This window comes from Brassica napus, chromosome A9 (assembly GCF_020379485.1).
Source record: "Brassica napus cultivar Da-Ae chromosome A9, Da-Ae, whole genome shotgun sequence".
NCBI lineage: Eukaryota > Viridiplantae > Streptophyta > Magnoliopsida > Brassicales > Brassicaceae > Brassica > Brassica napus.
The window spans coordinates 2,261,288-2,285,384 of record NC_063442.1 but is presented as its reverse complement, the minus strand read 5'-3'; the positions used below and the strand labels follow the sequence as shown (position 1 = coordinate 2,285,384).

At 33.0% G+C, this 24,097-nt stretch overlaps 5 protein-coding genes across 6 annotated transcripts; 3 read left to right on the top strand and 2 right to left on the bottom strand.

Annotated features, from left to right (window-relative positions):
- Window positions 1-605: 605 nt before the first annotated feature.
- Window positions 606-1,826, bottom strand: LOC106395681 (60S acidic ribosomal protein P2-3-like). Its single transcript, XM_013836070.3, has one exon. It carries the CDS (start codon window positions 1,788-1,790, stop codon window positions 1,449-1,451), a length of 342 nt encoding a protein of 113 aa, XP_013691524.2. The 5' UTR covers window positions 1,791-1,826; the 3' UTR covers window positions 606-1,448.
- Window positions 1,827-2,517: 691 nt separating this feature from the next.
- On the top strand, window positions 2,518-4,223 carry LOC106390229 (probable prolyl 4-hydroxylase 7). 2 transcript variants are annotated; one of them, XM_013830647.2, is made up of 7 exons: window positions 2,519-2,763; window positions 2,847-2,933; window positions 3,000-3,057; window positions 3,148-3,252; window positions 3,337-3,394; window positions 3,465-3,640; window positions 3,705-4,223. In XM_013830647.2, the coding sequence occupies exons 1-7, from the start codon at window positions 2,660-2,662 to the stop codon at window positions 4,065-4,067; spliced, it is 951 nt and encodes a 316-aa protein (XP_013686101.2). In that variant the 5' UTR covers window positions 2,519-2,659; the 3' UTR covers window positions 4,068-4,223. The 2 variants fall into 2 exon arrangements, with proteins under 2 accessions (XP_048595268.1, XP_013686101.2); XM_048739311.1 differs by having other exon boundaries at window positions 2,518-2,763; window positions 2,847-3,057.
- Window positions 4,224-4,943: 720 nt separating this feature from the next.
- Window positions 4,944-6,602, top strand: LOC106394720 (CLAVATA3/ESR (CLE)-related protein 25). Its single transcript, XM_013835285.3, has 3 exons — window positions 4,944-5,571; window positions 6,095-6,159; window positions 6,233-6,602. Exons 1-2 carry the CDS (start codon window positions 5,363-5,365, stop codon window positions 6,129-6,131), a joined length of 246 nt encoding a protein of 81 aa, XP_013690739.1. The 5' UTR covers window positions 4,944-5,362; the 3' UTR covers window positions 6,132-6,159; window positions 6,233-6,602.
- Window positions 6,603-14,851: 8,249 nt separating this feature from the next.
- On the top strand, window positions 14,852-21,376 carry LOC106395986 (ABC transporter B family member 22). Its single transcript, XM_013836288.3, has 7 exons — window positions 14,852-15,576; window positions 16,155-16,209; window positions 16,331-16,509; window positions 16,581-17,038; window positions 17,138-17,678; window positions 17,934-18,830; window positions 19,824-21,376. The coding sequence occupies exons 1-7, from the start codon at window positions 15,382-15,384 to the stop codon at window positions 21,192-21,194; spliced, it is 3,696 nt and encodes a 1,231-aa protein (XP_013691742.2). The 5' UTR covers window positions 14,852-15,381; the 3' UTR covers window positions 21,195-21,376.
- Window positions 21,377-22,126: 750 nt separating this feature from the next.
- Window positions 22,127-23,585, bottom strand: LOC106390217 (DNA-directed RNA polymerases II, IV and V subunit 6A). The gene is made up of 6 exons (XM_013830635.3): window positions 23,382-23,585; window positions 22,998-23,031; window positions 22,729-22,901; window positions 22,597-22,648; window positions 22,455-22,522; window positions 22,127-22,353 (listed from the first exon to the last, which is right to left on the bottom strand). The coding sequence occupies exons 1-6, from the start codon at window positions 23,417-23,419 to the stop codon at window positions 22,284-22,286; spliced, it is 435 nt and encodes a 144-aa protein (XP_013686089.1). The 5' UTR covers window positions 23,420-23,585; the 3' UTR covers window positions 22,127-22,283.
- Between the last annotated feature and the right edge of the window lie 512 nt (window positions 23,586-24,097).

Sequence of the window (24,097 nt, the reverse complement as noted above, 5' to 3'; positions counted from 1 at the left end):
GTTTTTGAACGAAATAATATAGCAATAGGATGACATATACACAGAGACGGATTATGTACTCACAAAAAAAAGTTACACAATGACCATCATTCTTTAGAAAGATCAATAAATTTTAATTTCATAAAAACATTTTTTACATACTGAAATAATAATCAATCACCAACCACCATATGGACTATATATACTCACGAAATTACGATAAGAAAATACAATTATTTGCTGTAAATGTAATTATTTAAATACTTTAAAAATGATTTACGGTTAATAACCTAACTAATCAAACAACACCATTGTCAAAATGCTAATTGCATAAATGTGAAACTGTGTCGTCTTGTTAATGTCGTATACTTTTTTGTTAGTATGTGCGGGTGTGCTTAGAGCAGCATGCTTAGCTATGCTTTCTTCTTTGGTATGATGTCATTTGAATAATACATCATGATCTAAGATTAAAATGGAATGGTGACTTCATAATTCAAACATATCCCAAGACGTATGTTTTACTTTTAACCGAGACCGGATCAAAATTTATTCATAAACTCATTAGATTTATCAAATATTTTCTAGCTTAAAACCAAATATTAGAAATTGGAATCAATTTTAGTGTATCCGAACCAAACTAAACCAGTACATAAAATAGACAATTTGTAAAAATCTTGAGCCTTTCCATGATACCTTCAAATTCGGCAGTAAAGGCAGAAACTAGAGTATAACTCTCACAGTTTTGAGATTAATGCGATAAAGCTTAAGTGGTAGTGAGGAGAAAACTGGTTAATTAGTGGTTGTTTCATAACTTCCTAAGATTGAGAGGTTCTATCACAAACTACATGAAACCAGTGCCCGTATCAAGGACTTGTAATATACATGTTGATTGTTTCAAGTGCAACTTTCAAAATCGAATACTTGACAGATTAAGATGACAGTTCTCTTCAGAATGATTATGTATACTAACAAGATAAACATCCTAAACACTCAGCTGTCAGGTTGTCTATATATTACTCAATTTAGAGCTCTTTAATTTGGTTAATCATTTCTTTGTTACACATTTAACTAAGGAACCAATTTATCTCTTTTGGTACGTACTTAAATGAAAAGTTAAAATCAACTTCTCACTCCACACACTGTACATAAACTCATAGAGAAGATTTGATCGAATAAGGTCTTAGTAATTATCCCTAAACTAAAGAACTAAACTTAACTACTCAATGTTTGATTTGGGACCATAAACAACTTTTGACATGATTTATCAAAGTCACAATTAATAGCATTCAGAACTAATTTCGTACTCGAATCATAAGCATGACTAAGGAGCATAAGAAAGGTCCATGCACATTATATTTAAAGGTCTTAAACACTGAATAATCCACAGAATCCAACAAAACCCCCTAGAAATTAAAACTTTTAAACCATACGAGACCATAGTACTTAATCAGATAAGATCACAAACTGAATCAATCAAAGAGACTCATCATGCCTTCACCATCATCAGATTCCTCTTTCTCTTCCTCAACCTTCTTGGAATCAGCCACTGGCTCAGCCGCGGAAGGAGCGTTTCCTCTAGCTCCTGCAACCATAGCAACAGCTGCACCACCGGATGAGAGTGCCGCCATCTTCTCCCTCCCAGCCGCGATCAGCTCCGTCAAGTCGTGATCCTTCACCAGGGAAAAGAACAGATCTGTCTTCACCTCGTCGAACTCAGCGCCAACGGACTCGAAGATGTTCTTCAAATCATCTTTGGTTGGGCTCTCGTTTCCACCTAGTTTCGCGAGGAGAAAAGCAGCGACAACCTTCATCCTTGTCTGCAAATCGGAACAAACGATAAAACACGACAGTGAAAGTTTGTAAAAGCCCTAAAGGAGTCAATGCCCTCATCTCATAATAAGAGAGATTTTAGGGTACGTACGTACGGTACACGGAAGAGAGCCGTAAATGGGCCCAAGCGATAAATCCTACCTATAATAGTTCCAGGCCTTTAGTGGGCTTAAAGTAGTATAATTATATTTTTATATTTTTAAATTAATTATAAAATTTAATCTTTTTAAATTATTATAAAATTTTAAAATGGCTAACTAGTTTTCATTAGTTTAGATAAAATTCTATTAGTGTTTCAAAAAAAAAAAAGATAAAATTCTATTAAGTTCAATATTGTTTAATATTTATGAACAATTAAATAATGCTGTATTTTATTGGTTAGATTAATTTTCTCTAAGGATATTTTATGTAATAAATAATAAAAAATTGATATTTTTAACATGTTTATCTTTTCTAATAAGCGTGCATTAATTTTAAATATCAGTTAGTATAATGAAATGAAACAAATAGAATACCAGTTTTGTTAAATTAATTGTTGATAGATTATTGTCTAGTACCAATCAGAATGCTTTAATGGTTTTCAACAGCAAAAAATTAAATGCTGTCTATTAAAAGAGAGTTGAAAGAATCTACCAAAATGAATTAAAAACAGAGGCAGAGAAAAAAACAAATACAGTGGGCGCTCAGTTACCGTCATTAATACTCTATATAAAAAAAGGGACTAATTCGAACAATCACAAAACTATTGTAGACAAATTGAGAATTAAAAGATTCTTGAGGGGTTAACAATTGAGAAGATTATACAATTCATTACGTTGATCTTCCTCAAGAAAAGTCTCTCTTCTACGGAATGGATTATCCTCGGAGCTTTCTCGCATTTTCCCTCTGTCTTATCCTGATCCTCCCTCGAGCTTCCTCCGCGTCGATACGCTTCCTCCCTCGATGGAGTAACAGGTCAGCTCCTCCTCTCTAATGGTTGGATTCGATCGTCGTTGACTGATAAAGATTGTCTCTTTCTTTGTTGTTGTTGGGGACAGAGATGGGTCTGTGATAAAGCAGAAGACGAGTGCTTCCTCTCTTGTGTTTGATCCAACTCGTGTCACTCAGCTCTCTTGGACTCCAAGGTTTGTCAAAGTTTTGATTTTTATGATGATCTTGAGAGCAAAGTATGTGACTTTATGTTTCCGCAGGGTGTTTTTGTACAAAGGGTTTCTCTCAGATGAGGAATGTGACCATTTTATCAAACTGGTAGATTCAAAAAAAAAAAACATCTTTTTTATTTATTTTAATAAGTTTTCGTGTTGTGTCTGAAATTGAGAAACTTTGTTTGTGTTTTAGGCGAAAGGGAAGCTTGAGAAGTCAATGGTTGCGGATAATGACTCTGGTGAGAGCGTTGAGAGTGAAGTACGCACAAGCTCTGGAATGTTCCTTTCCAAAAAACAGGTCAGCTTCCACTTCAGAACATTGTCTTGTCTTCTGAGAATGATCACAGTAATGCTAAGGGCTTGAATGGTGGTGTATGTGCAGGATGAGATAGTATCTAATGTGGAGTCAAGGCTTGCCGCATGGACCTTTCTCCCTGAGGGTATTATTGTACAAGACATATCTATAGCTTTCTAGTTTTGTTTCTTACTCATCTCTTCTTTGTCAATCAGAAAATGGAGAATCAATGCAGATACTACATTATGAGAACGGTCAAAAGTATGAACCGCATTTTGACTACTTCCACGACGAGGTGAACCTACAGCTCGGTGGTCATAGGATCGCCACTGTGTTGATGTACTTGTCCAACGTCAAAAAAGGAGGAGAGACAGTGTTTCCCATGTGGGAGGTAAGAACTCATTTGATTTTTCATTTCTTGAGTTGGCTTTTGATCACAAAACGTTCTTCAAAAGGGAGCAACAAATCAACCAAAAGATGATACCTGGACCGAGTGTGCCAAGGAAGGCTATGCAGTGAAACCGGTGAAAGGGGACGCGTTGCTCTTCTTCAATCTTCATCTCAACGCAACCACAGATCCGAGCAGCTTACATGGAAGCTGTCCGGTGGTTGAAGGAGAGAAATGGTCAGCAACCAGATGGATTCATGTTAAGTCGTTCGACAGAGTGGTTAACAAGACGTCTGGGTGTGTGGACGAGAATGAGAGCTGCTCTAAGTGGGCAAAGGCAGGGGAGTGCGAGAAGAATCCAACTTACATGGTGGGTTCAGACACTGACCATGGTTATTGCAGAAAGAGCTGCAATGTTTGCTCTTCTTAAGAAATAAAAGTATAATGAGAGAGCTCTTTACTAAAGGATCAAAGATTTTTGTATAGCGAAAAAACCGGTTTTCGCCATTGAAGGTAGCAAAACCTTTGGTTAATAGATGGAAACAGTTTTCAGAACTATACTAAAAGATAATCATCTTCCTAATAAGCTTTTCTGGTCTCTTGTTCAGTTATGTTCCCCCATGGTTCATAGTTTTAGCAAAACTTAACAAACGTCAAGTTTATTTAATCATCAACCTCAAACAAGTTATAGATTGATAACTAAATGATGTAATAATATACAATCTGTAGTGTACAATTAGATGATAGTTGTCTAAACTATATTTCTAGTGAAGTGTAACAATCATGCAACTACTGTTATTTAGTAGCCTTCAAGCATTAGATGATAGTTGTCTACACCATACATTGACCAAAATGGACTCAAAAGCCACATTGACTCTCATCAGTCACATCTAGACATATTCGGGATAACGGCAATGAATAGAGGCTAAGCTTGAAGAGCAACTTTGTTCCTACCTTAAATACAAGAGGCAGTTTTTTCGTTCAGATGTAAATAAATATATTTGCTACTCTTCTGGCTGTTACATCTCAAGTAGTTTTGTTATGTGATAAAACTTCATTTCGTTTTCATATCTGGTTCTTGGTGTCACATATTCTTATTATTTGCTAACATGAAAATAAGTTTATTTTATTATTTGCTTTGAGGTATTGTGTACTAAGTACCCTCATAAGTGTTTGAGGAAGAAAATTGTAGCTTTAGGTCATTTTCAAAGATTTGTTATTTGCTTATGCATTGTTACAATCTTGATTGATTTTCTTTTTGTTTAAAGGAAACATCCAAGCGATTCAAGATAGTGGTAAGGAAAGTAGTAGTCTTGCTAATACTCAGTCACAAAAGGTACACTGTCCTATGCTTTTTAAAATGGCTTAAAATATTTGTAGCTAAGGGAGCTTGTGAGGTCCCCAATGGTTTGCTGCATGAAAATTCACAAATCAAAGCAAAGAAAAAGGCACTTAACGGGCCCATATGTTACATAAAGATATGTTTTTCATCTTTAAATTAGGGCCAATCACTGATTTATCTTCCAAGGTATATAAAAACAACTTGAATGCTTGTTTTTTTGCTTCCCACTTCTCTTTTCCTTTTAGCTTCTTCTGTCCAAAGATCTCTCTATTTATGTGACAGTCACTTCACCAACATCATGGATGTTCTGCGCAGTCTATTCTTGGGTTTGGTTGGTCAGTTGTTCACGTTAAACAGGAAGCTGTAGGGACATAAGCTGCAGTATGGGTGGAAGTGGCATTAGAGCTTTGGTTAGATCTGTTGTGTCTCTAGTTATCATTGTGTTTCTTCTTGTCAGTATCTTAGCAAACTCTGCACCAAGTGTTCCATCAACAGAAAACGTCAAGCCTTTGCGGTTTAGTGGTAAGGATGCGAATCTGTTTCATGTGAGCAAGCGAAAAGTTCCAAATGGACCGGATCCTATCCACAACAGGTTCTCCTCATCTTCTTTCAAGTTTTGGATCTTTAACTTTCCCTTCTTTGAGTTTGCTATCTGAGATCAAGCCTTTTGTCTTGAAGTTGGTTTAAGCAAGTTTATACAAAAAGTAAAATCTTAGATCATTAGTGTATGCTCAATTCAAGATTTTTTTTTATTTAACTGTACACAAATACTCTTGAAAATGGTATGCAATTTTAACCTTTGTACCCAAAAAAAAAAAACTTTACACAAATACCGATAATCACTGGTTTCTAAAAAGATTATTAGCATGCAGAGTTTTTTTTGTGGTAAAATTAGCATGCAGAGTTCTTGTTCTTTCCTTCTTTTCAGTGTCACTTGTCTTTTTGAAAGCAGATAATGTTATCTTGTTTTTAAATAAAAAGCTTATTCTTTTTCTAATTTCTATGCTTTAAAGGGAACTAAAGGCACTTGTGTAGAACTTGACCACTTTAGTTAAAGTTCTACTGCAGAGAGAACTCAACTTTAATAAGCTTTTGTTCCAAAACTACTTCTTCAGGAAAGCAAAAACTTCGAGACGGCCAACACGAGTATGATATAGCTCTGATATATACGACGTGCATGGTATGCAACTTTTTCTATAGATATTTCATGTAACTATAATGTTTTGTCTCATGTGGGCTTTGTTCATTTTCAGACACTTACTAATTTTATGCGACCTCTCCACATCAAGAAGCTACTATTTTTGGGGGGCAATCCATACTGTCAGATTCAGATATTTGCTATGAACTCATAGCTTGTGAAGCCTCGCTCTGTTTTTGCAAAGGTGGAGTAACATCTTGCTTTGTAGCATTTTGGAAGTGAAGTTTAGCTCTCTTTTACTCTTTTTTTAAGGAACATTGCGTCTGAAGTTTGAAATCTTTAGTGAAGGTGAGAAGTTTGAAGCAGATATTATAGATTTTTAAGGGCTTTGTGGGGTTTTGTAATTACATTTGTATTAATTATAGGCTTATGTCTTCATCAAACTCTCATGGGTTTCCTCTGCTAAAGCAAATCATTAACTTAAAGTTGCTCTGTTTTCAAAATACTAACTGATTGCTACTATATAATCTATGCATCGTAATATATCTCCCCTATAACAACTAAGAGACTCCATAATTTTGCTATATATATTATTATAAGGTTTGTCCTTGACAACTTTAGAATCACATCTTTGGGTTCTTCTGAACTTTGGAATCTGACAAAGTGAAACACAAAAGGAGTGAGCATAGATGCAAAACCTATCTTCTCTCGCTCTTTTTTTCAGTTTGATTTTGACTGTATCGAGAAGCATACCCTAAAGTAAGATTCTTCCAGAGAAAAACTCTCTTTATTCTGTTCTGCATGGGGGACAGAGTCAAGTTTTTCACTTTCCTTTTGTTCGTAAGAGAAACACACAAGTGAAAATTTGTTTTGTCACTCTTCCAAGACCAGAAACATAAGTTTAAAAGACACAAGGGAAGTCACTTAGCATATACACTTCTGTTTTAAACAATAAACATAGTCTAAAAATCCATTTTAGAATCTTATGGAACAATACATTTTCTAACTTCGTTGTAAAGTCGTACAAGATGATATATACACAAAATAATACCTCAAGATCATATAATCACGAACATCATTAGTCATTACCATCACAAGTTTATAATGTTTACTTCACACGGTCTTCTTCTCTTGTGTGTCGAAAATCAAAAGGAAGTCCATAAGACATAGTGACCAGCAGCCACCTAACTCTGATAATTCAATAATGAAGAGACATATTTCCTGTTACGTAGAGTAAATTTTAGTCGATTAATTGATCTATTTATTGACCCTTAACATTCTGATGAAGAAAGCCACATCATATTTTTATTATTATTTTTTAAATACTAGAAAATTTGGGGCGGAAGCCCGTAATCCCTCAAATCCACAAACCATTTCATGTAATATTAGTTTCGTTTCAGTTGTCACTTGAACCAGTGACCTTTGATACAATGTCCAAAGTCTTTCTAGCTGAGTTAATGACTTCCGCTCAATATAGGAGTAGAACTGTAAAAGTCAATATATTCACTACAAAAACTGTTTGTTATAGTTATGGATTTGTCAATACTTTTCGTCGCAACTTGCAAATAAACAGCCACAAATTGGTGAGCGATTCTCTTTTCAATCCATGGCTAGTGAATGGCTATATGGCGAACAAGAGTGGTCGTGGCCATTCCATGACCACAACTTACCTTGCTTCTTTACTGAACCCAAAGAATTCACTAAAGCAAATAAGTCTTGAGAAGGGCTGAACTGTGTTGCTGATATTGCACACTACAGGGTGCAAGCTAACAAACAACCACGTTTGTGTTTGAACTGGATGATCTAACCTTATTTACATTTGTTCAGAACATTACATTTACAAGCCTCTAGTTTTTTTTTTAAGAGGATCCAATTTCACATTTGAAACCAAACTAGAGGATCATAAATGACTGATATAAATTATGGTTTATATTGAAACTCATCCATTCCTTAGTCTAATTTTATTATAATGTTAAAGACAGATATAATCAATGATATTAATAGTAAATGTTATCTAAATTAGCAAGTTGTCTTCAAAATATGTGTTGACAGATTAAATGTTTCCAAAAAAGTTTTAAGCAGATTTATTTTTCTTGGTTTCAATTGATTATTTTTCAAAGATTGTCAGTACTGACGACGTGGGAGACACGAAACATTGAAGTCATAACAGAATTCATTTCAGATATGTATGAAACAATTATGGAAAAATTTGTACCAAAAACAATTTTGTTTTAGTTTTTGGTTTTAGTTTTTGTTTTTGTAAAAACCATTTTTTATCCAATCAATTTTTAGTTTTAGTTTTTGCTTTTGTAAAAACCATTTAACAAATGGATTTCCTAAAATTAAGGGAAACTAGTTTTTCACCATTTCAACCAATTTATGAAGAAAAACCAAAAACCAACTTTTGTTGGCTTTTAATAAAAAAACAATTTGATTTCTTTTTTTTTGTAGAAAGTGCTGCATTTATTTAATTAATAATTAAATAAAAAATTCATAAAGAGAAATTTTCCATAAATTTTTTTTAGATAACATATCATTTAAAAATAATGTAAAATAATTTATTTGTTTCTCATATCTAAAATAAAATGATTTAATAATTGTAAAAATTATTAGACACACTAAAAAAATAAAACATTATAAAAACATAAAAAATATTAATATAATATATTATTTAAATATATTTTATATAAAAAATTATAAAAAAATTAAAATTTTAAGTACTTTTAATTTGTATAATTTATAGATATTTGTGGTTTATATTTGTGTATGATACTTAAAAGTAAATTATTTTAAGAACATGTATATATGCTTTTTTGTTTTTAAATAACAATCACAATATTTTGATAAATTTTAATGTAAGCTTCTAAATTTTATTGCTATTTTGTTTTATTATTTTAAAATAATGTATTGATAATTTTTTGAAAAACTAAAAACTACAGCAAAACCAAAAACCAAAATCTAAAAACTAAAACTAAAAGCTGAAAATCAAAACTAAAAACTTAAAAATCAAAAAGTGAAAAACCAAAATCTAAAAACTATAAAATAAAAACTAAAACCAAAAACTAATTCAAACAATCATCACCTAAGAAACAAACACGGAAAATGAAATCATATCAGTTACAAAAAAAAAGAAAGAAATCATACGCGTTATCTTACGTGTTTCCGGGTTTTAGTCTATAGGGAAATTAAACACAGTCGGTAAGACATACTAAATAGCATGCACGTTCGTGAGACAACTATCGAACAAAATACAAATCACGTATCTTCGTACTTCGCGAGACTTCAGAGAATCAGAGATATTTAAGATCATCAATGATATATTATATTCGAGATCAATGGTGTCAGTGTACTTCCTTCATGCGTTATTTTTTGTTGGTATGGTTCTCTTTTCTTTCTTGATCAATATCAATCAATATTAACAGTTTTACTTATGTGCTGAAAACACATATCCGATTCCGATATAAGATGCTCTCCGAGATATTGACCTTTTGAAGTTGATTAGTTCGATGAAGATGAGAACCCAAGTGGCACAAGACTAGCATAAGAAGCGAACTTAATTTGAACTAGGTCAAAACCCGCGCTACGCCGCGGACTATCATAACACGAAATAAATTTTATGTATTATCCATATTATTTTTTCTATTTACCGTGAGACAGTTGATTGGAAATTTATAAAAAAATTGGCTTGTCCTCAACTTTACAAATGTGGTTAGAAGTATAATTTTTTTTAGTACTATATTTGTCATATTAATACAATATATTACTGAATTTCACATTTTTCAATATACAATATAATAATAATTAAACTATAATTATCTTTAATAAATAAAAGGTCGATAAAATTTATCAAACCTTATGTAAGCACATAAGAACAGGTCTTAGAAAACATGTCCACTCTTTCCAAGTTAATGTTTATATTTTCTTTTTATATTTTAGGTTCTTAAACTTGACTGTTTTTCTATATAAATTTAAGAAGATTATGATGAGCCATACTGTATTTTAGTAATTTATTTGGTGATATTTTTAGTCATTTGAATATTTCGGCTTTGTCTTAGGTTCTTGACCGTTGTAACTTTTATGAACCTTCTATATATTAATCTACTAATATATTTTCAAATGAGTACGTCAACTTCACTCATCGGTGATCGGTCTCAATAACCACATAATGGCCTTTATTTGAAAATCGCCCAAACAATGAGAGCTTAGCTATATCCTTTTTTTCCCCGAGTTATATCATCTCGCGATTCGGAAAGATAATTCTTCTCCACATGGTTTGGCTTATCAAACTTAATTACTAATTAATGTTTTCTTCTTACGATTTTCTGTAGTTACTTTTCTCCGCTCTGTCATTCGTCCTTTAGGACAGGTCTGGCAACAAATTTCAAATAAGTGATGTTTTTGTTGGTTACGGGACACCAAGGATTATATGACTCCAAAAACCATAAATAAATATACAGAGTTGTCTTTCTACTTGGATAATCGCACACCTCTTGGTTCTATGCAATTGTTCATGTGACCAAATAATCGTTCATATTGTAGTTGCCTTAGCTGGCTCAGAATGTTCTGCAACAGAGAAGACATATTCGTGCATCAAGCAAAGAACATGTATGAGAATATATATATTTCTTTGTTATATAAAAATGGAACTTACGTCTAACTGTATGATTCTACAGGTGCTTGAAAGATTAATTACTTTATTCAGAGATGTCACAGTGCTTGAAAGGCCAAGATTCATTTCACATGTTACACGGTAAAGAGAAAGTGAGCTCAAAATGTAATTACCCATTGGAGAATAGAGAACTCCTTATGTGTCACTGCATCTTTTCTTTGTAGATTCTAGAGAATAGCACATATTTTCCTTCTCCTAGACACAACTTCTCATCGTGACAAAAAAAAAGACACAGGTTCTCAATAGACATTTTCTCAAACTTAGTCTATGATACCCCAAAGAAACAAAAAAAAAACAGTTTCTCGGTGAAAGTGCAAAATAATTGTGATCTCAGTTAACAAATCTCTGAGTGAAATCTAATTGGATGGATCTCAGTTAACAAATTCTGGTATCAAAAACTTTCCAGCTTTTTCTCAACATTGTGATCATTATTCCTACACTTGTTGAAATGATAAAATCTAACAACTCACTGGTGTCATTGTTATTTTCCACCAAACTTGATATTCGGATGTACAAGAGAAGAGAAAAGTTCATCTAACAACACTATCAAGCATATTTAGGATGCACAATGATGAAATCTATCAATATCTGTTTCCCAAATTAATTTTTCTTTTTGTATCCAAAAACAAATCATATATATAAACAGGTTCCTTCCAATTAGAAAAACAGGTTCTCGTCTTCTGGTATTATTACAATTATCACTCATATCAGATTTGAGATAATCTAATCGCTTTGGTTTGTCTAATTATTATTTTTATTAACCAAAACTCAATTTTTCTTGTTCACTTTAACCTAACCCGTGTATAACATATATAAGTATATATATATATCTCCTTCTACCTAAACTAAGCCAAGCCGTCATATTCCTTGCTTCTCACCACCTTCCTTGTCTTATCTTCTCTTCTCTCCTCCTCCAGTTCTCGTATTGTTCTTGGTTCTTCCTTTATATCTTCCTCTCCGTTATTGGAAAAGACTTTGCATTCGTCTAAGATCGTCATCACCACTGCCTCTTGGCGAACTGATCACCACAGGATCCATCGTATCTGCTGTCCATAGAATCATCTTTGCTCTTGTTGGTGTTGTGTAACAGAACCGAGACATGGAGGATAGACGAGCGATGTCGGAGCTGCCTCTCTTCAACATCACTCGATGCTCGAATCTTCACAACCCACCAGAGATTTACACAGTTACCATCCAAGCCGTACGAAGCCACCAAAGTCGAGATCCTAGCAAGCGACTTGCGCCCCAAGCATTTTCCTTCCCATTTTTAATGGATCTCTTATCACTACCACTTGTCTTGAGCCACCATGTTACATGAATATGGAACAATTTTTTTTTGAAGATGAAGAAACCTGACCAAGACGTAAGATTTGTAATCGAATTAAGAAATAAATTTTTGAGAATAGCTAGCAAGTTGACGTGTAAATTTAGATGATGTGTAAATAATGAAATGTTTTGATTGGTAGTACAACTTTTTTCATTAATTGACATGGCAATCCCACAATGATTTTAAAAGCTTATGTGTCAACTGCTGGAGAGAACCTTGCTCCATTATTGTGTTGATGTCTTCCACCTTATCAAAATTTGAAGTTCAAACACGAACTGATACCTAACATACTAAAATAAAAGAAAAGTAAAAAGTAAAATCTGAATAAATAGCCGAATATCTAAATGTTTAAAATTGAAATAGCTAACTTAAATATTTAAATTTATGCTATTATTCAAATTAATTTGTTTGTTTATTAAATTTTAATTTCAATTTATTTTAGTAATTTTGGTAAGAACATCCAAATTGATATGAAAAAACTTAAACCGGGATGACTTGTATCATCATTACTATCAAAAGGATTATAGAAAAACGGTACAAAACTACAAACTTCTTTATTTTGAAAAAAAAACAAGATCAAAATTTATACAAAAATAATTAATTGTATGGTATAAGTATTATGCAATCCCTTATATATTAATTGGGGAACACTACAACCTTTTGAGTGTATTCACGTATCATCACTATGATAATTCTCAGAATCCTTAGAAAAATAGGCCGGTCCATCTAAATATATAATTTTTTTTTTTTAAATTAACCATTAAATTGATTATAAGTGCATAAAAATATTATCCATTATTTTCTTAAATAAAACCTATAGAATTTTCTAATATGATTAAAATATATACGATAATTAATAATTTTGATATTTGATAATAGTTTTTGTATCCTCCGTCATTTTTGTTTAATTTATATTATTATATGTTATATTTTGAATTTTTTTAAACGACTATAAATTACTAAAACTGTTAAAAATCTTACTATGAAAATTTTGTAAACAATGGTTTTACTTTTTTTGTTATAAAAAGATACAAATGTTCATAAAATCATATGAATATGAAGTATCATTTAATATATATTCAGATTATATATATATATAAATATATATATATATATATATATATATATTAATAATATTTAAATTAAACTAGGGAAATTGTCAAACATATCACATTCATAGTACCACTTTTCATGTTTACACTAAATAATTTTACTCTCACTTTTAATGAAGGATAAAGACATTTATATCTTTAGGGTTAACTAATCTAGCATGAGGGTTTAGAGTTGAGAGGTGGGGTAGGATTTTTAGAATGTGAAATTTAGAATTCTAATAAATATATAAATAAATACTTAAAAATATAAACAAAATGAAAAAATAGTTCCAAACATAATTTTTGATTTTTAAAAAGAAATTTTGAAAAATTGTTTTTTTTTTTGAAAAAAATTCAAAAAAAATTTATAAAAAGTTTGAATTTGAAAAAAGTATAATTCGAAAACATAAAAAAAAATATTTATTTATTTAAATAATTATTTATTATATATAGAGAGAACAAGGGTATAAAAGTCTTTTGAATAATTTATTTTTGAAAATATTCATTTAGTGATGGTAAAGATGAATAAAAGTATTATGAAAGTGGTAAACATGAAAATTTCTCATTAAACTATATACAATATAAAATACATAAATATGTTAATTTCAAAATTTGCTTGGAAAAAATATTGGGACTTGAATATTTTAATTTTGAAATTTGCATTCAATTTTAAAAAACAATTATCAATTAATAAAACTATTAAAAATCTCACATTGTAAATTTTGTATTAATGGTTTAAATATTTTTGGTATAGCAAATATACAAATGCTAATAAAATCATATGACTAGAAACTAGGAAACTTAAATTAAATATTCATATTAAAATATGATAAATATCTAGTGGTAAATATTTTGACCGGATTTAGGAAATATAATATTAGAGATTAAGTAAAACCTAATTGGTTATTTGAAAATCTTTAGTTAGTAAAATATGGAAGTTTGTATTATTTCAAAAAAAAAAATTCAGATATTTGTAACTATAGTTAGACTATATTTTAATGTGAATAGTTTGTATAGTATAGATTACGAGAAATATATAAAGTATAGTTTTAAAATAAAATATTCTACCTAGAATCAAATTGGATCTAACTTTGTGATTCTGTTTTAATAAATTATACATATTAAGATATATAGGATGTAAAAAAGATAAACCAAAACCATTTTGAAAAGAAAAATGGTAAATATTTTTTTTGTTTTTGGAAATATCAGTGAACACACATTCCCTTTTTATATCACATTAAAAAAATATCACAATATATTAGTTTGGGTGTTTGTATGTAATTAAAAAAAAACAAAACAGAAGGACAAACAAAAATATATATAATCTGTCATTCAAGATTTATACATGCTTTAAAAAAGAAAAAAAGATTTACACAAATAATATTCATGTTTAATTTGAAAAAAAAATAATTATTATAATTGTATAAATTTAAGTTTCATTCCGCGCAAAACGCATATTATCAACTAGTCTATTATTATAATTGTAGTGGTCGGTATTGAATGATACCGATGTTTTATAATTATATCCTATGTTATGCAAGACAGCTTAAGTCAATGATAAATTGATAACTAGTCATGATGAAGATACATTATTTGTTTATAAATGTTCAAATAGCTCTTTAATTAATAGTATCACTGATGACTACACGTGAAGATAGTTCCACAAATAAAATATGAGTTTTGTCCACTAAAAATAGATTTGATTCTTCTGGCATTTAATTGTTTTCCAAAATTTGGTCAGAATTCACAAGTACGATGTGGAAGACACGAAAGCCTGAGAGATATTATGGCAGACATCATTTAGTGCAGCTGTTTAAAGAATCATTTTGTGATTCTACTAGTTATGTAGATAGATACGGAACGCAAAAAAATATTATCAAAGTTAAAAACAAAATAAATTTAAGTGAAGAAACGAATTAGAATAGGGAAGTTGCTGATATAAAACGCATGTTATAATATATATGAACTTGTATATTATTAATAGGCCTACGGTCTACTTCTGTGTATCAAATGCTAATATAAAAAACGACCAAGAAGACGTGAACAAATAAACATTACACGAGAAGATCCACCACAAAATAACAGGAAGGCTGTGAGCTGCCGTTTCCTTTAGGTTAAGAAGTCGTTTGCTCTTTTCTCTGAAACAGTTGAGAAGAGAGGGAAAGGAGACGTTGAAAATGAAGAGTTGGGTAAGCTTAAGATCGATATTTATGCACGCAGACGGTGTGGATTGGATGTTGATGGGACTAGGTTTAATCGGATCCGTCGGTGATGGCTTCGTCACTCCTATTATATTTTTCATCACCGGCTTACTACTAAATGATCTCGGCGGTTCGCTCAATGATGGGAACTTCACGAAAGCCGTCTCCAAGGTTCTTCGTTTTTTTCTCTTCTTTCTGTTCTTTGTTTTTTTATTTCTGGTCCGTTGACTAAATATGGCGTGATGACTTGATACGAATTAAAACCGAACGTCCATGCCAAACTTAACCACTTGATAGTTTTCTAACTTGTGACCATATCTATGAGTACAATTGGTTGAATTTTTAGAGACTTTTACCTTCTTTTTTCTAAAGTCTCCAAAGTTTATTTTTCCAATCATGCATATTTTTAGGTCCTCAAAACTCTCTTAAACTTTCTTATAGCATACTTTTTGTTATTTTAACTTGTTACGATTAGCTTTTCTTTTTAAGCCAACAATTTGTGCATTTATTATATTTTACCTTTTATTATTATAATATTTTTTTTTTTCTAAAACCCACAAGGCCACAACCATGTCCAAACCAATCACACCCTATATGTTAGAAGCGAGAATATGTGTAAAAACAATATATATGATATGAGCAGTGTTTCAAAAAAAAAAAAAGGAGATACGAGCTATTCCACTTTGTAAATAAATGTGAAAAGAGTTCTAATGTATGTTCCTTCTTTTTGCACACTGGATAATTAACAGAATGCTGTAGCTTTGCTATATATGGCTAGTGCATCATGGGTGGTATGCTTTCTTGGTAAATGTCTTGGACCATGTTCTTTTATCTACAAAGGAAAAAAAAACAATTGAATTTTTTTTGGGTATTCTATATAGTTAATTTTCATTTAATTATTTTGGATGGGTTGGATACAAAACAGAAGGATATTGCTGGACAAGAACAGGGGAGAGACAAGCAGCAAAAATGAGAGAGAGATACTTAAAAGCAGTGTTGAGACAAGATGTGGGTTACTTTGATCTTCATGTCACAAGCACTTCTGATGTTATTACAAGTGTTTCTAGTGACAGTCTTGTCATCCAAGACGTCCTCAGTGAAAAGGTATCAACTAGTTTATCTCTATCTTTTCATTCTAATTATGTTTGTTGTTCCTAAACCGTTTCTTAATGCAGTTACCGAACTTTTTGATGAATGCATCTGCTTTTGTCGCAAGCTACATAGTGGCTTTCATCATGCTATGGAGACTCACAATCGTTGGCTTCCCGTTCGTCGTTCTCCTCTTGATCCCTGGACTGATGTATGGACGTGCTCTCATCAGCATCTCGAGGAAAATACGTGAAGAGTACAATGAAGCTGGTTCTATAGCCGAGCAAGCCATCTCGCTGGTGCGAACCGTCTATGCATTTGGTAGTGAGACGAAGTTGATAGCTAAATTCTCACTTGCGCTTCAAGGCTCGGTGAAGCTAGGGGTGAGACAAGGGCTAGTTAAAGGTATCTCTATTGGGAGCAATGGTATTATTTACGCCATTTGGGCGTTCCTGACATGGTATGGAAGTCGGATGGTTATGTACCATGGTGCCAAAGGTGGTACCATCTTTGCAGTTATCATTTGCCTTACCTTTGGCGGCACGTAAGTAACTATAGTTTAAGGGTTTTTAGTTTTCTTGGCAAGCAAGAATGAAGAAACATATTGTTGTTTAGACCTTTTGTATCTTCTTACACCTTTCAGATCACTTGGTCGAGGCTTGTCGAATCTCAAATACTTTTCAGAGGCGGTTGTAGCAGGGGAAAGGATCATGGAAGTGATAGAAAGAGTTCCAGAAATTGACTCAGACAACCTTGAAGGTCAAACTCTAGAGAAAATTAAAGGAGAAGTTGAATTTAAGCATGTGAAGTTCATGTACCCCTCTAGACTAGAAACTCCAATCTTTGATGACTTCTGTTTGAGAGTTCCGTCAGGAAAAACTGTGGCTCTGGTTGGTGGAAGTGGGTCAGGAAAATCAACCGTGTTGGCCCTATTGCAGAGGTTTTACGACCCGGTGGCAGGAGAGATTCTTCTTGATGGTGTGTCCATTAACAAGCTGCAAGTTAATTGGTTGAGATTGCAGATGGGTTTAGTCAGCCAAGAGCCGGCTCTCTTCGCCACATCAATAGAGGAGAACATCTTATTTGGTAAAGAGGATGCATCCACGGATGAGGTGGTGCAAGCTGCAAAAGCCTCAAATGCTCATAACTTCATCTCTCAATTCCCTCAAGGATACAAAACTCAGGTTCTTATTTGTCAAACTTAGATTCCAATTTAAGAACATATTGATTATGTTTTAATGTACATATTAAGTTAGATGGACTTCTGAATCAAAACCATTTGTCTATGAATGGACTGTCCAATATTTCTTATATATAATATATTTTATGAGATCCCTATATTTTTTCCATTTTTTTTTTGCAACACATTTTTTTCTAATTTCTATGTAGAACTTTGTCTTTAACCGAACCTAAATTTGGAAATTATTTTTCACAAAAAGGTTGGGGAGAGAGGAGTGCAAATGTCAGGGGGACAGAAGCAGAGGATAGCAATTGCACGTGCCATAATCAAATCACCGACCATCCTCTTACTAGACGAGGCAACAAGTGCACTGGACTCAGAATCCGAAAGGGTAGTTCAAGAAGCCTTGGATAATGCCTCTCTTGGACGTACAACTATTGTTATTGCACACCGTCTCTCTACTATCCGTGATGCTGATGTTATCTGTGTAGTCCATGAAGGTCGCATTGTTGAAGCTGGTTCACACGAAGCGCTCATGGAGAACTTAGATGGTAAATATACTTCTCTAGTCCGCTTGCAACAGATGGATAATCAAGAATCTGATGGTAACGTCAGTGTAAGGGTGCAAGGAAGTCAGTTATCTATATTGAGCAAAGATTTGACGTACGGTCCAAAACTATCTAGTGAAAGCGGGTCTAACATGTTAACGAGTTCAAGCATTGAGTCGAATCTTCCTAGTTCAGATCCTAAGGGTAAGAAGCCGCCTGTGCCATCATTTAAGAGACTAATGGCAATGAATAGACCAGAATGGAAACATGCATTGTATGGTTGCTTAAGTGCAGCTTTATTTGGGGCCGTACAACCAACAAGTGCATTTGTTTCGGGGTCGATGGTGTCAGTGTATTTCCTAACGAGTCATGACGAGATCAAGGAGAAGACAAGGATCTTTGTCTTGTTCTTTGTTGGTCTAGCTGTCTTTTCTTTCTTGCTCAACATCATTCAACATTATAGTTTTGCTTACATGGGAGAGTACCTGACGAAACGTATCAGAGAGAAGATGCTCAAGAAGATTCTGACCTTTGAAGTCAACTGGTTCGATGAAGAAGAGAACTCTAGTGGTGCAATTTGCTCAAGACTTGCAAAAGAAGCTAACTTGGTATGTCTCTTTAACTCTAGTCAGTGTACTACATTGCATTAGCCGCTACAATTAATACTCTCTCCGTTCCTAAAAGATGTATGTTCTAGAAAAAAATTTTGTTTCAAAAAGATATATTTTTTACCTTTTCAATGTATGATTTTATGAAAAATTGTAATTTTTTAAAAAAATAATGGTGTTTATTGAATTTCTATTGGCCAAAAGTTATGAAAAATTGTTATTCATAAAAAACAATGTATATTTAATGAGTTTTCTTAATATATGTGAAAAGTCTAAAATATGTATCTTTTAAAAACAGAGGGAGTATCGTCTAACTGTATACAGGGATGCCTAAATGGAACTTAGACGCAAATATACTTTTATATAAATGATACCCCTCTCTTCCTAAAAGATCTATATTCTAGAGAAAACTTGTGTTTCAAAATGATATATATTTTATATTTTCAATTCAATTTTTGTCAACTAGTAATGAGAAATTGTGAAGTTCAAGAACATTAATTTTATTTCTTAAAATTTTATTAGTTTAAAAATATAGGAAATATAAAATTACAAAAAAACTATGCACTTATAGATAAATTTTAATATGTTTTATTAAAAAATGTGAAAATTCTAAAACATGGATCTTTTAGGAACGAATGGAGTATATCTTATGAATATAAACTTTTATGTTATACATTAGTTTTAGAAACTTGAAAATAAATTATATTTCAAATATAATATTTTATTACAAAATAAATTTTAACATATAAGTGGTTTCAAATTATAAATATAAATACATGTTTAAAATACAAAGATAAATAATCTAAATGAATTTAAATACTTAAAATAAATAATTTGAATGTAAATAATTATATATATAAAATGAATAATTATAGTAATTATAGTAATATATTTATTTTTGAATATTAGTGCTTAAAATCCGATAGGCATCTGCCCACCACGTAGCACCTGGACTTTAGAACACTGACCTTGTAATGTTTTGTTTTACCATAGGTGAGGTCATTGGTTGGTGAACGAGTTTCATTGTTGGTACAAACCATAGCAGCAGTAGCCGTAGCTTGCACAGTAGGTTTAGTCATCGCTTGGCGTCTAGCCATTGTCATGATGGCGGCGCAGCCAGTTGTTGTAGTCTGCTTCTACACGCAACGTATTCTCCTCAAAACCATATCCAAGAAAGCAATCAAAGCACAAGACGAGAGTAGCAAACTAGCAGCAGAAGCTGTCTCCAACATCAGAACCATCACATCTTTCTCATCACAAGAACGTATCTTGAAACTACTCAAAAGGATTCAAGAAGGTCCAAGAAAGGAAAGCGTTCGCCAATCATGGCTAGCTGGAACCGTCCTCGCAACTTCACGAAGCCTTATAACATGCACTTCGGTTTTGAACTTCTGGTATGGTGGTAGACTAATCACTGACGGCAAGATCGTGGCAAAACAGTTCTTTGAGATCTTTACGGTCTTTGTGAGTACTGGTCGGGTTATAGCAGACGCTGGGAGCATGACGACCGATCTAGCTAAAGGCTCGGATGCTGTTGGGTCTGTGTTCGCAGTCTTGGACCGTTCCACAACCATTGAGCCAGAGAGTCCAAACGGGTACGTAACGGAGAAAATAAAAGGACAGATAAGTTTTGTCAACGTTGACTTTTCTTATCTTACACGACCAAACGTGGCTATATTCAAGAACTTGTCTATTGAGATAGACCAAGGAAAGTCAACAGCTATTGTCGGTCCAAGTGGTTCAGGTAAGTCAACGATCATTGCCTTGATCGAACGGTTCTACGACCCTTTAAAGGGTTGTGTAAAAATCGACGGTCGTGATCTAAAGTCGTATCATTTGAGATCGTTACGTAAACACATAGCTTTGGTTAGCCAAGAGCCAGCTTTATTCGCTGGGACCATCAGAGAGAACATAATGTACGGTGGAGCGTCTGAGAATATCGACGAGTCGGAGATTATAGAGGCGGCGAAAGCAGCGAACGCTCATGATTTTATTACATCGCTAACCGACGGTTATGACACGAACTGTGGAGACAGAGGTGTACTGTTGTCGGGTGGGCAGAAACAGAGGATTGCTATAGCTCGTGCGGTTTTGAAGAACCCGTCTGTGCTGTTACTCGATGAAGCGACGAGCGCTTTGGATAGTCAGTCGGAGCGCGTGGTGCAAGACGCGCTTGAGCGAGTGATGATTGGGAGGACGAGTGTGGTGATCGCGCATAGGCTTAGCACGATACAAAACTGTGACGTCATCGCGGTTTTGGATAAAGGGAAAGTAGTTGAGTGTGGGAACCACTCGAAGTTGTTGGCAAAAGGTCCCTCGGGTGCTTACTTCTCATTGGTCAGTCTCCAAAGAAATCTTTGTTGAAGGTCAAGAAGATGAAAGTGAAAAGATCGATACTTAGTTTTGTTTTTGTAACTCATTGAGATGTTAAACCTCAAGAACGTGCCTAATCTATAATGTACGCTCTCAATATGAGAACTGAGTTGATAATGGTTTTGTAGCTGTTCTTGACAAAGGGAAACTCGTTAAACGTACGTAGGACACATGTTTTCTTGTTTGTGAAAGGTACTACATATGTTTACTTCACATTCGTCTGTCTCCATAGAACTCATGTTGAATAAAGCTTTGGAGACGAATACTACTTTCTAAAATCATTTCCAAAATAAACTTCAAATTTTCAAATCTGAAATTTCATATTTTTTGTTTGTCATTTATAATTTTTAAATATTTCTGTCATTTATCGGTGTAATTTTTAAAAAAATTATCTCATAATTTTTTTTTTATAAATTGAAGTTTTGCACATAAACTAAATAAAAAAATTAAAATATTTTAAAACTAGATTTAGACAACAACAATATTATAAAAATAATTTAACAAAAAAGTTTATAAAAATATTTAATATAAAATTATTACACAAATTTAAATACTACAACAATAATAATATTCGGATAAAAAAAATTGTCCAAACTATTTTTTTTTGTAACCAAAGATAGTCGTTCTTGACATCTTTTTCATATGATTTTTTCTTATTCACATCAAGTATTAATATCTCCGATTGAAGCTGTAATATTTTTGTATGTATACTAGTAAAAGGATGCCAAAAAAATGTTATTTATAAAAGTTTTGTAGATTTAAAATAATTATGACATATAAAAATTATAGTAAAAAACATAAAAGTTGTTGAGTTTTATTGAAGTTTAACTTCAAAACAGAATACTTTTTGAGAACGATTGGGTCATGAAAGAGACGACTCATCTTTCTAGTGAAATTAACCATGTTATATAGCGCCATTATAGTACTACTAAGTAAACAGTGTTATATTATCCAAAACGCTTCAGTTTAAAGCAGGCTAGAAGCATTCAAACACAAGAGCAAATATGTTTTCACTTTTGTTTGATTCAACTGCATGTAACAACATAGGAGAAGGGCTACATAATAGAGTACTTTTATGGACTAATCACCACCAACTTGACGTTTCCATGAATCTTCCACAATGAGTTCATCAACTCCCCACTCCTCAAAGCTGATTAAGAGAGGGCACAAAAAAAAAAAAAAAAGCCAATCAAACAAGTGAACTGATAACAAGAAAACAAAGCAAGAAAATGTTTTGATGCGAAAACTCACCTCCCGTCAGGTAAGTAACGCCTGATTGTGAAAGGTATCTTACGCTGTCTAAGCTCCTTCATTGCTATCTGAGGAACCAATGTTCATAGTAACCTTTTAGCTTTCTTCATATAACCAGTAACCTTTTAGTTTGTGAGATTACCTCGAGTGGATCAGTCTCACCCTCCAGCTCCACCATCACAGGTGCATTCATGCTGTATCAACACCCAAAAACAGTAAGCAAAGGAACCCAAAAGTTAACAGCTCGATATAGTCTGAGAGGCGAAAACCAAACCTTATCTGGAGAGCACGAGTGCCTAGTATCCTAGCACGTTCATACTTGGTCATAAACTTTGATGTTTTACGCGGACGTGGCACAGCTTCCTCCTCCACCTTATCCTCTGCCTCAATAGGTTCACCATCCACATCATCATTTTCCTTCATCTCGGCATCATCCTCTACTCCTTCCTAATAACAACACAGCAATTACTCAGCAAATTACATACAGAAAACAATAAAAATGTCCAGTTCCTACAAAGAAGAAGAAGAAGAAGAACAGCTTACTTCAATCTCCGGCTCTGCTGGCTCATCCTCATACCTACAGAACACAATCTCATGTAAGCTCTATTCACAATCACCACAAACTCTAAAGCTCTCGTCTTTTTTTTTTGTTTTTACTAATCAAGACCTCTAACAGAAAACACTCTGCGTGAAACAGAGTATTCTCTTCCTATTCTCATGAACACTCAAAACAGAGTAAGCTCTCATCACTACCTATCATGCAGTTCCAAGAGATGGGTTCTAAGTATAACTTATAGACAATCAAGCTGTATTATAAAAGACAACTCTTTGAACCATAAAAATTGGATCTTTCCGTAGGATTTATAAAGGTCTTATCTTTGAAATCAACAAGAGAAGAAACAGAGAGAATCATCTGAGAGAGAGTACCCCAAATCGTCGACATCTTGGTAATCGTCGTCCGCCATGGATTTGAGATTTCACTCGTGAAACCCTAGGTGTCGTCGCAGAGGCCGCTTTGGTGTGCTCGTGTGTGGGGAACTGACTGAGGATTGATTTTATTCCGGTTTATACTGCCTAAATATATCTCGGTTTACTTAAACCGCCTTCGTCTTGGTACTCTACGCTACATCTAAATTGGATTTGGCCCAACTCTTACAAAAATGTATCTTTTAATATATTTGGAGTCAAAATTGGTACTCTCAAATAAATTTCTGTTATAACTTTTTGATTAGTATTTATATTCAGAAGTTTGGAATATCAAATTTTACAAAAAGTATATATAACTATTTATGTAACTAATTTTAATTTTTAAAAATTTTAAAATTATATAAAAGTTTGTTATACATAATTTTTATAAGGTGGCTTAGGGGGCGACTGGTTTTTCCGCTACCACCCGCAAACGCAGCTTTTGCGGTTGGTAGCGGTTGTCGGCGGTTTGCAACAATCACTCAAATCGCTCTAAACCGATTCAAATCGTTCCGAATCTCTTAAATTCAAAAGCTGACTCCAGCTAGCGTTTGCAGTTGCAGGCGGTTGCGGGAGGGTAAATTTTTTTTCTTTTTCTTAAAACAATATATATACAAAAGTAAAAATATTTAATAAAAAATTAAAATTGAAATTATGAAAATATTAAAATATATCTA

Coding starts and splice junctions, on each gene's coding strand:
- LOC106395681 (XM_013836070.3), bottom strand. CDS start 1,790: ATGAAGGTTGTCGCTGCTTTTCTCCTCGCGAAACTAGGTGGAAACGAG.
- LOC106390217 (XM_013830635.3), bottom strand. CDS start 23,419: ATGGCGGACGACGATTACCAAGATGTCGACGATTTGGG. Junction 22,902..22,997: donor CAGCAGAGCCGGAGATTGAA/GTAAGCTGTTCT, acceptor TGTTGTTATTAG/GAAGGAGTAGAGGATGATGC. Junction 22,523..22,596: donor GTGAGACTGATCCACTCGAG/GTAATCTCACAA, acceptor TTGGTTCCTCAG/ATAGCAATGAAGGAGCTTAG.
- LOC106395986 (XM_013836288.3), top strand. CDS start 15,382: ATGAAGAGTTGGGTAAGCTTAAGATCGATATTTATGCACGCAGACGGT. Junction 16,510..16,580: donor AAGACGTCCTCAGTGAAAAG/GTATCAACTAGT, acceptor TTCTTAATGCAG/TTACCGAACTTTTTGATGAA. Junction 17,679..17,933: donor CTCAAGGATACAAAACTCAG/GTTCTTATTTGT, acceptor TTTCACAAAAAG/GTTGGGGAGAGAGGAGTGCA.
- LOC106390229 (XM_048739311.1), top strand. CDS start 2,660: ATGGATTATCCTCGGAGCTTTCTCGCATTTTCCCTCTGTCTTATCCTG. Junction 2,764..2,846: donor CTCCCTCGATGGAGTAACAG/GTCAGCTCCTCC, acceptor TGTTGGGGACAG/AGATGGGTCTGTGATAAAGC. Junction 3,641..3,704: donor CAGTGTTTCCCATGTGGGAG/GTAAGAACTCAT, acceptor GTTCTTCAAAAG/GGAGCAACAAATCAACCAAA.
- LOC106394720 (XM_013835285.3), top strand. CDS start 5,363: ATGGGTGGAAGTGGCATTAGAGCTTTGGTTAGATCTGTTGTGTCTCTA. Junction 5,572..6,094: donor CCGGATCCTATCCACAACAG/GTTCTCCTCATC, acceptor CTACTTCTTCAG/GAAAGCAAAAACTTCGAGAC.